This window comes from Thunnus maccoyii, chromosome 3 (genome assembly GCF_910596095.1).
Source record: "Thunnus maccoyii chromosome 3, fThuMac1.1, whole genome shotgun sequence".
Taxonomy (NCBI): Eukaryota; Metazoa; Chordata; class Actinopteri; order Scombriformes; family Scombridae; genus Thunnus; species Thunnus maccoyii.
Genome location: NC_056535.1, coordinates 30,716,454 through 30,729,304, shown reverse-complemented (window position 1 = coordinate 30,729,304; position 12,851 = coordinate 30,716,454). Strand labels below are relative to the sequence as shown.

At 39.2% G+C, this 12,851-nt stretch overlaps 1 protein-coding gene across 4 annotated transcripts in view; it reads right to left on the bottom strand.

Annotated features, from left to right (window-relative positions):
- Positions 1-12,851, bottom strand: part of raly (RALY heterogeneous nuclear ribonucleoprotein) — a 127,781-nt gene that overhangs the window by 35,551 nt on the left and 79,379 nt on the right. For all 4 annotated transcript variants that reach the window (XM_042405975.1, XM_042405976.1, XM_042405977.1 and 1 more), the window contains 3 exons: positions 12,082-12,409; positions 4,918-4,990; positions 3,095-3,142 (listed from right to left, as the gene is read on the bottom strand). In XM_042405975.1, the coding sequence (XP_042261909.1) occupies positions 3,095-3,142; positions 4,918-4,990; positions 12,082-12,409 (449 nt within the window). The remainder of the gene's footprint in view (positions 1-3,094; positions 3,143-4,917; positions 4,991-12,081; positions 12,410-12,851) is intronic.

The window sequence follows — 12,851 nt, the reverse complement described above, 5'->3', positions numbered from 1 at the left end:
TACCCCTATTACACATTCAACCCAAGCACTTATCATACAGTACCCTCTTTTCCAATGAACTAGCTTTTAAGCTCTTAAAATCATCTTATGGACAATGGGAGCCAGCACAGTGATGTTACTGAGCTGAGGATGCTCAGGATGGCAAGCAGACTGAGCCTCAGTAACATCGCCGTGCTGGCTCCCATTGTCCGGGTGGGAACTAGTCAGTGTCTGCCATTGCTTACTGGCTGTTTAAGGCAAATAAACACAAATGATCCAGGGGTCAAACTCGCGCAAGTAAAGAGAGATGAAAATTTGCTTTGCATTCAGTGTGAACACAACATTAGTGTGAGCAGTAAGTTAGCAGCAGCAACGTGCACACGAACACGAGCTCTTACGTGGCCTATGTAGATAGTTGTATTGATTAAAGTAGAAGAGTATCTTTTCCTTCAGACAGCATTAAGATTGGCGACTGAAAAATGCAGCTGAAATGATTTCTGTTTAGACATGGTATAATTCTAAGCTTAACCCTTAAACTGAGCCTTAACCCTGAAACAGCCAATGTGCTCACATTTGAAAAAATGCCTTCACTCTCAAGATATAAATCTATAATTGGTCCTCATACAGATAGAAGTACAATAGCACACACACACACACACACACACACACACACACACACACACACACACACACACACACACACACACACACACACCTACAAAGTTACAGCTAGTGCCCCATCCCCATTTCACCCAACTTCAAAGACAACTCCACAGTCTTTCCCAGAGAAAAAGAACCATCCATCCATTTTCTTGATCCACCTCTTCCTGCAGCTGGAGATGAGCAGTCAGTGCTTCTATTTTTTTTAAACAAATCATCAATAAAAAAAACAAAAAAACAGTCAGTTCTCTTATGACCACTCCCAAAACTGTAATTTATTAATAATTATATTATTAATAATATTTACTACATGCTCACTTTATCTTTGTCTTTTACTGCTCACCCTCCACCTCCAGCATCCAGAATTTGGACATTTGGTCTTCAAACTGTTGAACTCACTTACATCAAATCACCTGCACAAACTGAAAATATCTGAGCCATTGCTAGTGTTTGGAGTTAACCCTGTATAAGTAGCTGGATAATGTGTATTGGCCGCTACAGGGTTTGTATTAGAGAGCACAAAGTCACCAGGTGGAGTTCAACTTCTTTACTTTGTTATAAGAGGGTAACATAATTACAGTTAGTCATAAGCTGTACGTATTGATAGTAGTTTTTGAAATATAATACATAGAAATGGTACATCAATATTCCAGGTGTTAAATATTGATTATCTCTTATCAAGGAGTAAGCTGTTAATCAATAATTATATATTACTGAAATAAAATGTACGATTCTCATACTGTGCGAATGAAAATAAGCAACCTCTCCAATGCTATGATAAACAAAAGGCTCCAAAAATTCGTATCATACATTAGCTACAAACATTCATAGACAGGTACAATAGGAAGTTAGCTAGCTAGCCAAATACCAATGAATTAGCAGCTTCACTTTCACTTTTGAGTTGAGTAATAACATCCATCTTAGCCAAAAGAACCACGTATGTACACTAACATTCAGCAACAACTCAAGAAGAGCTTAATCTGTTGCAACAATAGCTATATATATATACACACATAGAGTCCACACATACATCGTCTCTGACTTCTGTACAGGCAACTGCCATAAGGAAAGGAAACACAAGATGCTTTCACAATGTCTTGGGGATTTATAATACAGAACTAATGTAATTGACGTATGTAATCCACATAGCCAGTGAATTCACAACAGCCGTCCCCACATTTGACTAGCAAATGTGCAGTCGAGAATTTTTAAAGTGATTAGGTGGACGACTGGTCTTGTGTAAACTTTACCCTTGATAAGGACTTCTGCTGATTGACTCATCAGTCTTGGCTTGCCACAGTCTTGGTGATCTTGCCAAAGGGCGACTGAGCTCTTATTCACTGCAGATCAACTATTAGGACAACAGAATCCACAGTCAGGTTTCCTGAGGATTTCTGCCACTTCTGGTGGGTCTGAAGAGTGAACAGGTAATTCCATGTGAAGTGGACCCAGCATTGGTTCTGGCAGTGGTGCCACTTCCGCTGCCCCATGACAGCTGGGGTGTAAACAGCTTGAGGTAAAGCTGCATCCTGCCACCCCATGAGGAGGATGTTAGGAGTGATGGGGTTGGGATCTGTGCCATCTGTTGAGGCGTAGCCTAGTGCTTTTAATTTTAAAATCCCTTCTACCTCCAGTAAGACTGTGTGCAGTATATCTTCAGAGACTTCAGAGGCTTCCAAGAATCCAGTACTGCCTCCAGATCTCCCCATATACTTGCTTGAGTCCTGGATGTAACAGGCGTTTGTCAAACTCTTTAATGAGGAGCTTTGTGGTCGGGTGCCCTGGATCCAGCACAATGGGATGGATCTCTTTCAAGTTGGTGTTTTGTAATCCGTAGTCTCCCTCCGACCTGGACAATACCGTGTGTGGAATCCCATTCAGACGCAAGGCTAAATAGCCTAAGGTATATTTGCCTGGCTACCACTCACTGCAGTGGAAACTTGTAACAAATCAGGTTTTATTATGAGTTGCAGTCATGCAAATAACAAATGCAAGATGAACTTTGTCTAAAAACTCTAAAGGTTCAGGCAAAGAACACATAAGGCTCATCTGCCATACTGACATTAAACCCAAGACTCATATTTTGGATTTGCCAAATGTTTTTGATCAATGAGCATCACCTTTTTTCATTCATTCCTTGTCAAAAATCTGTCCAACTTGAAATTTAAATGTCATGTTGTGTCTAAATAAATCATGCAAAACTGAATTCTGGTAGACTTGCTGGCATCAGAGCAATCATGTATGGTTGTTGTTCTTGCATGAATCAGATTCAGTCAACAATCAACCCCCAGTCATATCTCATCTTACAGTTTTTCTTTGTTTCCATGTTTACATTCTGTGTAATATAACAGAAATCCAATAATGTGCCTTAAAGACCACAATTGCTCTCTTGCTTTGCTGGCTCTAAAAGGGAGAAGAATGCCCGAAGAACTTCAAGTACCATCTTTCCTCTTACCTGTCATAGAAGTCTTCTCTGTAGTAGTCGTAGTCAAACTCATAGCCACTGGGGGGAGCACAAAAGAAATGTGATACAATGCTTTACATAACAAGTCAGCATCAAACCACATTTAAAACAACATATGGGGACAAAAGCTTTTTGGGGGTTCAGTGTAGTTTATAGTTGCATATACAAATGGAAAAATGCACATAAGTGGCAATTATTACAAACTGTGTGGGGAGAGACAAAGAAACCACAACATACTTCATCTTACCCCAGGAGACAGAAAGAGAGAAATAAAAATGACAAAGACAACAGAGAGCTCTTCAAAATGATGTACAGTACACTTAACATTTACTGACACATTTTAAAATTGCTGTTAGCATGCATAAACTCTCAGCACACATGTCCTCCATAAACAGTGACTCAGTGATTTAGTGCAAACAAAGAGTGTAGGTTTGGTTTCAAAGGTGGGAAGGCAAAATGAAGTATTGAGGTTCCTAAACCAAACGATGAAAATATAATGAAATATGTATCAATCATACTTTTGATATTAAGATTAAACCAAACAACTTAATGTGAAAGGGATTGCTCATAATTGAATTATCAAATAACTCTAAAGCTTTACAGAGCTTTTTAAACTACTTTATCTGATTGCTTTGGTTTTATGGCACACTGACAGCATGGTTCAGTTGCACCGCTCTAATCAGCCATGTTTCCAGCTGTAGCAAGCAGCTGTTTGAAGGGAACAAGCTTTAAATAAACCCACTGCACACTACCTGCCCGCCACAAAATGACAAAGTTAATGACTAGGTGATGAAGAAAGTGGAACATTTAGCAACTTATGAGCCATGTATATGTGTATATATATATATTTATATTTATATACATATTTTTTTTAATCTCAGGAGTGAATATTGGGCGTACAAACACAACTGATGATAATGTTGCTCTGTGTGCTGTATGTCTGCTAACATAAAAGCATAACAATTACATAAACCAAGGATGTATACTGTTAGAATATTACAGGAGAGAAGGTCACTTGCTTTGTTTTTTTTCCTGGCCCCATAGTGATATTGTATGTTGTAAAGATGAGAGGAGAGTTTTGTGTATCTTCATACTACTACATACAAAAACTGTCAGAAACACATTTCTCACCATATTATTGTCTTTGTCAGGCATGAAAAGCTTTTGGAACAGTACTCGGACAACTAAAGGACACAAGAAGTCTCTACTTAATCTCTACTAATTCTTTTTTTTCAGGTTTAATAGCTTTTTAGAAAGGAAAGGAAAGGAAAACTCTTTGATTGATCGGTACTATAAAAATAATTAATTCTTTAAAACAAATGATGAAAGTGTCTAAGATAAAAATACATCTTACAGACAGTGTCATACTGCTTATATCGGAAATAAAATAAGCCAAAATGTCCTCCTACAATAAAAACGTCAAGACTAAACATGCATGTAAAAGTTAGACAGCTGAGACATTAAAAATAGACCTGTGGGTGTTCATAAAACACCCACAGGTCTCAGCCTCGACTTTCTTCAGGGTGCTTTTGTGCAGTGTAGGTGGTTTTAAAACCTTGGCCCTCTTCAATTAATGTGGTTTAGATCTCCCATGAGTGTCTGCATTTGTTTTTGTGGTTAACATATTTGTGGTCATAATATTGTCTCGTTAGTCTTCTAATAAAATGCAACTAGCCTCCAAACACACCTGTGTTTGTTTAGCAGATCACTGAAACACTCTAACATCTGCTTAGAAATGTGAGTGACAGATTATTTGTGTGACTCACTGATCAGTTAAACAATTGATTTCCAATAAATGAAAGGGCAGCATGTACCTGTAGAGAGAAGCAGCTGATCGCTTCTGGCCTTTAGATCTGTTTGGCTTTGGTTCTCCTGCCATGTTGATATCTGAGAGAAGAGAAGAGGAGAAGACAGAATTTCTTGATTTTTGATGTTCTTTAAAAGTCATTATGAAGAAAATTGTCTAAAACTTGCCCAATTAAAGAGATGAGTATCTAAAGCTATTGCAACCTTGAAAACTCTTTAAAAAAAAAGTCAGACCTTAAAACATTCATTAAAATATCTGGATGAGAGGCAAAAGTTTCAGAGAAAAACACAAGGGTAAAACATAATTGAAGAGAAGACAGTTTATTACAGAAACTGTCATGTTGTGATACCTTGTAACCGCCACTAGAGGAAGCTGTTGAGCTATTTTACAACATCTCTCGTCAGTTTGCCCATAGTACCTGTTGTCAGTACAGTCAGCTGTTCAGTCACTCAGTCAGTTGTTCAGTCAGTCAGTTCCCAGTGACCATCATGGTCCATCAACTTGCATAAATAATCAGAAGGAAATAAAGACATCAGATCTCTCTCTCTCTCTGTATTGTTTTTGGCTTTCCTCACTAATTCAGTGTGATGGAAAAAATTGTAAAATATTTCACCCAAGTTGGAGCACCATAACAGAGGAATACACATTAAAGTAAATGTCCTGCATTAGTTGCAGGACTGTAGTTAAGTTAAGAGGGTTGAAGTAAACTCTAGTTCATGTTGCTGCTGGATCCTGGCCAAAATCAAATCAGAGACTCTCAAATCAAAACATTTTCTACTCACTGAAACGTCTTAAACTTAAAATGATAAAAAAAAACAACATAAATGATAAAAGGATACAGAAAGATACAATGGGCTTTGTTGTGTAAACTATAAACACAAACTTCTGTGGAGCTGAGGATTAACAGTATGGTTTCTGTGGGAAATGTAAACTGGCAACAAGCTCAAAAACAACAGCTGGATGAACCTGTGGAAAAAGGAGATGTTACATTCTGAGTCAAAAGAACATCAGACACAGATGATTGCTACTATTGTGGTCTTTTATTCAACAGACTGTTATGGTTCATTAGTTTTTCCTTTCCACCAAGCATGAGTGGGTTGAGGGTTAATGGTTGCTCTGCGCTCACACATGGAAACAACCAGCACCTGTGATTCATCCATCTACCCATCATCCATCCATCCTGTTTAGTACTGCTCTTTGGGGGCTGGAGCCTGGAGGCAGGGGACACCCTGGGCAGCTCATCAGTCTATCACAGGACAGCCTAGAGTCTTTGGATTTTGGGAGTAAACCAGAGCACCTGGAGAAAGCTCATGCAGATATGAGAACAGACTCCACACAGAAAAGGCAGTCTGCCAACAGATTTGAACCCAGGACTAAGGAGGAGGCATAAACACTTGAGCCACTGTGCCACCTGTCCTGAATCAGTGGAGGAAAAAATGAGCCTCATCAGAAATCCTACGAATTTCCAAGAAAAACTTTGTCCCTGGAATTCTATGTATCTGTGTTCACCTTACTGGTTATTTACTTGTTAGCTGGTTGAGCAGCTGTGAATGAGCCAGTGATTGTGAAGCATGAATGAATCAGCTGATGCCAATCATCTAATCAAAACTCAATTCTCTGCCTAAATGCGTTTCTCCATTTGTGTTTGTTCCATTAATTCCTGGGGAATTCCTTGCTCTCCTGGGGCAAAAAATATGTTACTGAAGCAAACATTAAAAGTGTTTACAACTGGTAGTACCTAGAGTAAGAACCACACAGGGTGAAGCTGCTTTTAGCTACAATGCTGCACAGAGATGAAATCAACTTCCTGATGATCTTAAAGGTGCCCAAAGTTTTTAGTCACTTTCAAATCTAACCTGAAACTCTGCTGTTCTCTCATGTCTTTGATAGATTGGTTTCTCAACTGCACATTTCTTTCCTTTGTTGCATTAGGTTCAATTTATAACTTCTTTTTGCACTGTAACTGTATTGTGAGTCTATTATTTATCCTGTATTCATGTCTCTATTCTTAACTTTTCAATTGACTGCTAGGTACTGACTTTTCTATGGTTACATTCATGCTCAACTCTGACTTAAATGGCACCTTTAAAATTTCTGTACTTTCAGATAAAAAAGTTTTCATCGCATCAAATAATTTCATCTGTGAGGAATTTTCCAGTAAATTACAGTAAATACAGTAAAAAGTAAAAAAAAATATAGTAAATTCAGGGTCAAAGGATTGATTCCATCAAACATAGCAGGATGATGGAATTTCATGTCTTTAAAAAGTGCTGGAAGATGAAGAGAAGCAGAGGACGGATAAAAGGATGGATGGAAGGATGAGGATGGAAAGTGAGTTTTCAGCAGCCAGAGGCTGAAGATTCAAGCCTGTTAACTTCACCGTGAAGGGGAATGTGTGTGTGTGTCTGTGAGGCAGTGATCCAGAACTCTGACCGCAGCCAGGTGTGGAAATGGCAGGAGTCCAGTGGTTTGCAAGGGGGGGGGGGGGGACACATACATCTTCATTCAACCATAACTGTTATTGACCCTCCCCTTTATGACCTAGGGAAACATACACGCACACACACAGTCCACCTGCTGCTCCATATGCCTCAGTGACTTTACCACGTCTCCTGCAGGATCTTGTTATTCGAAGGAGAGCAGCACACCTGAACGCAGCAACATTGGGAACTGTCAACATTTGTCAATAGTTTGTGAATCAGTTATCCTCTCAGCTGCTGTCATTATCTCAGAGTGATGGCAAAAATCAAAGAGCTTCTAGATACTGTTCTTTAATTGGGTCAAAATTGAAAAATATCTCAAAAACCTAAAAGTTACATGATGTTATTCCATATTTTCCAGTGTTACTGGATTTTACTGTACTTTGTCTTTAGGGCCAGCATTGGGGGCGGACCAGACCAGGCTGTGCCTGCTCATTTGAAATCCTTGGCCACTGCCTTGTGATTGATGTAATTTTTGACTTGTCACAGGCTGTGATGCTCAAGTGATGCAATGCTGTGACTCAACATCTCATCACAAGCAGCATTGCCAGATGTATGATAATTATCGTTCTTCTACGATAATTTTGCCCTCTGTACGATGTATGCTCAATAATGTACAATAATTTGATCATTTTGTGACACTTAATATTAGTAATTGTAATTAGTCGAGGATCTATCTAATTTTAATTAATTTCTCAACATGATCAGGATGGTAAAATGTGGATCCTACATCTGTGTTAACGCATCTCTTCTCATGTGACATCTTTCCAGCAAATCAGACTACCCCCTTCCACGCATCATTTAACTATATCAGCAATTTTTTTCATGCCTCGATTTGTAGGCAGTGTCAAAAAGTCGTTGGTCTCAATATATATGTGTTTTCTGAAAACTACACATCTTCACCTATTTGTTCTCTTGGTTATGACTTGTGTACGATAATTTTCCTCAGAATACGATAAATTTAAGCCTCTCGTACGAGACGGTACAACGCTGGTCACTTGATTCAAGTTTTGAATTAAGTTGGCATGTGGAATTAGCAGCAGCTAACAGCTAACAGCTGTTGCTCCAGCTGTTAACTAGATCGGCCCAGTGCACCCCTGCAACGATCAGTAGCCCTTCAGTGATAATATGCACAACCAGGTAAAACTCCCAAGCCGACCTGCATGCACCAACTTTCACTGGAGTACACAGGACATCCAGTATCATATATGTGTACTTCACTATGAGTTTATAATGATTATATGACTATTCGATGCTGCAACAGTCACAAAATTAAACATTGTGACTGTTGATATGATTTGTTTTATGACTTTATGTCACATCAGATAAGCAAGAACCTGAAGGTTTCAGATCTAAAGCCAACAAAGCTGTTGGAGATATAGATTTTCACTAGCCTACATCTGTATAGGTGTATATTAATATATACACCTATACAGTTCAGTATATGTACAATATGATATACTATACTTCAGAGCAGTCTTATTTAGTATAGAGGATTTATTCAGATTTTTTTCCACAAAATTTTAGAACTAAACTATTTTCCTTTTCAAAGGAATCACCACAATCCGTAGATTAACTTGAGTTGTAGGCCTGGTAAATCTGTGCAAAGTTGTTTGTATAGAGTTAAGCTTTTAACATGCAAATTATTGACCTAGAGGAAACTGTCTTGACAGTGCTGTTTGTATGGAACAAAGAAAATCAAAGTCCAAAATGGATGAGGCTATCATATTGGCATACAGGTTGAACAGCTCCACAAAAGATATGTTTTGCAGTTAGTCATAAGACAAGATATTATCTTGAACTAATTGTTTTTAAGAGTGTCTGGTTAGCGACCAAGTTAGCTAGTTAGCATGCCAGCTAGCTTGGCAATCTATATTGGCTGGTTAGTGCCAGAATTTTACTGGCTAGCTAGCTAATTGCTTATTTAACAGTTGCCTGTTAAAATTCAATGAGTTCTTTTATGTCAACCAGGTGATTGGCAATTTTGAGTTCAAGAAATGCTAGATCACAATTATCTTTATGACCACTTTACTTTTATGTCTGTTTTGAGTCGTGTTTTGCTTTGCAACCAAAGCATCAGGGTAGTGATTATATGTTTAAGGGGTCAAATGTGTCTCATAAAATAAACTCTGTGTCATTCCAGTAAAGCACACAGTGGGCTGAAATAAACTGGAGAGCTAAGGATAGAGGGAGAGAGATAAAGAGACATAGAAAGAGAGAAAGGAGTCAGGTAGTTAAGTGGCACAGAGAAAGAACACAGATTTTATATGATCCCCATGGCAACACACACATGCTCAAAAGCGGCAAAGAGCATCACTTAGCGGCCTCTTAGTTGGGCTAACATACACACTTTCACAGACACACTTTCACTCATGCACGCGCACACACACACACACACACACACACACTGATGAAACCCTCTGGGAATTCTACACTTTATTACTGTGTGTGTGTGTTTGGATGAGTGTTGTTAGTGAGATAGCAATTAACCCTTCAACATACACAGTAATGGACTCACATACACACTTTCACAGACGCACTTACACACACACATACACACATGCTCAGATATACTCATTCATATATTTCTCTTCACACACACACACAAAGGCGTTACTCTGAGAGAGGCTATTAAAGAAATGTGCTCACGGCTCTGCAGCGACTAAGCATAAACCAGTTGAGCTCTTCACACCAGCTCGCTGACAGCTCGTCTCTTCCTGCTCCGCTGGGAGAACAGACAGACATAGGAAAACACTCCAGCAGCTTAAAGGCACACTCCGCTCAACTCTCATTTTTTCCTCTGATATTCTATTGCACAATAACAGAGAGGAGAGCTAGGAGGGAGACAGCAGATGTAAACACTCAAGAAGAAAATGGATGTAATTGCGCTCAGGGGTCGTCAAAGGTTTCTGCAGGCTTGTGCAGTCACAGCAAGCACACTGAAATGTAATTATTACTGTATGTTCTACAGACATGTATCGAACAATCAACTTCTTTTACAACCTGAAGTAATTTACAAGCTTCTGCCAAAAATAACATCCAAGCAGGACAGTCTGTAGCCATCAGGCAGTCCTACGAATCATGTTGGACAGATCTGATTCATGTCCAATACCAACATTCAGTATCAATGCAGGAATCACTGTGATGTTCTTACAAGGCCGCTAAATGTGAAGGTGCAGAAGTCGGGTGGGGCAGGTAATATGTTTGTCTTTAATATCAGAGGCCTCCATTTGTGTCATTTGTTTAGCTTTATTTTTCCTTCAAAAACTTACATGGGGAGAGATTTTGGTCAATAATGATGTTTTGTGTGGTGAAAGAGAGATTATGCCTAAATCAAAATATACATGAACAAACTGTCATCCAGTGTGTCTAGTGATCATGCTTAAATCATGCTCTGAGGTATGTTTTCTGATGACACGGTGACCTGAGGCTGTTAATGCTGGGCTCTAAATTTTAAATGTGACTTCTTAACCTGAAAAGTCTACTGTACTTGTCTTCCTCAAAAACAGTAACTAATTGTAGTGCTGGAATTATTAGTTAATTAATTCATAAGTCATTTCACAGAAAATTAATCAACAACAACTTTGATATGTCATGGATGCTGTGTTTTTTGGACTTTTTGTGCTTTGGTTTTGTTTGTTGCATATTAGAGGTTGTAGTGTTGTTTGGGTATTTGAATTCATGTGTATTCTGTGATGGTTCTATGCAGGTTGGTTTATTTATGAAGAGTCTCATGTTTTCTGGGTTTGGGATTTTTTTTTGCTGTATTCCCTTCTATGTTCCTGTGTTTGCTTTGCCCAGCTACACACCTGCCCTGCATCTAGCATCATTAGCCCTGCCCTGCTCTGTGTTTCCCCACACCTGCCCCATATTAGCCTTGTCAGCCCTGCCCTGCTCCCTGTGTTTCCCTCAGCCAATCAGCTCCTTGCCTGTTCCCCTGTCCTGTCACCTGTTCCCCATTTCCTCATTAGTTTGTATTTTTGCCCTGTTTTTCTGTTCAGTCTGTGTTGGATCCTCTGTTCTGTTCAGTTTGTTCTGCTTTGTTCAGTCAGTTCAGTTTGTTCTGCTCTGTTCAGCATTATTCAGCGCAGCTCTGCTTGCACTCAAGCTTCAATAAAGAATTTATTCTTAAGCCTCACTCAGCCTTAAGTCTCTTGCATTTAGGTCCATTCCTGCTACTCTTCTTGACATGATAATTGATTTGCTAGTTCAAGACGTCACCTTCTGGGAACAACTTTTTTGAGATTCTATGGACAAATTGGTTAATCAAATAATTGGACCTGCAGTGTCCAGTATTACCTGCACTATGCACCCACTTAGAGATTAGCTTCTTTGTAATTGGAAATTTCCTGATAGCTGAGTTCATGAGTTTTGGCATACACTGATACTTTTTAATATGTTAGAGCCCAGGAAAAAAAGACTTTTTTTGTCTACTCATTTGTTGTTCCTAAACATGATTTTAAAATGTCTTAAAATGAAACAAGGCATTGTTGTTCCCAAAACGTAAACCACAGAACGCCAAGTATAATCTACGCTAAATTTTCCATATCAAAAATATGACTTCAGCATTTCTGTTTTCTATTATTCATCATTTAGGGTGGTTTGTGGGTAAATACTTCAAACTTAATGTAAAATTCTCAAATGTTATCTACCACAACGCCTTAACTGAGTTAAAATTCACAATGACTCACCCAGCGTCTGTCCGGCCAGCACCCTGCCGTTCTCCCCAATCACAGCCCCCCTGGCGTGCCTCTCACTGGCGTACTGGACGAAGGCGTACCCCTTGTGCACGGAGCAGCCCAGCACCCGGCCATACTTGGAGAAGATACTCTCGACGTCGGACTTCTTCACCACCGCTGTGTTCAAGTTGCCGATAAACACCCGTGAGTTGATAGATTTTGGGTCAGTCTTGTTGGTCACATTACTGGTCTGGACCTTCAGTGACATGCTGGAGAGACGGCGAAGGAAGCGAATGACAAATGGATGGATTGGGAGGGAGAGATGCAGAGAGACGGGGATCTGGAAAGAACAAACACAACAGATAACTGATGTTAGTCAGTGAGGTGGTGGGTCGCAGCTGTCTTCCATTATCTGTCTTTTTAAGACATTACAGACTTGTTTTCATGACTAAACAAAAATAAGCAAACAAGCTGGGGAAATATGAGTCAGTAAAGAAAAGAGTGTCTCAGTAGATGACTGTGTTCATTCATTGTTCACACATGTCTAGATGTTGGTGCATAGATACAAGTCATGCTTTTGTAAGAATGATAAGAAATGAGAATGCAGTAATAGCACTGGTACATAGACTTCTTGTGAAATAAGTAAAGTAACAGTCTTGTTGAGTTTGGACAACACTTTTCTGACCATGTAAAGTTCCCTCAGTTCAGATGGTCTGTTATATAAAAAGACTTATAGGTAAAGTTGAAGAAGGTGTGTTGAATGTCATCACTTGTGCTTAAGG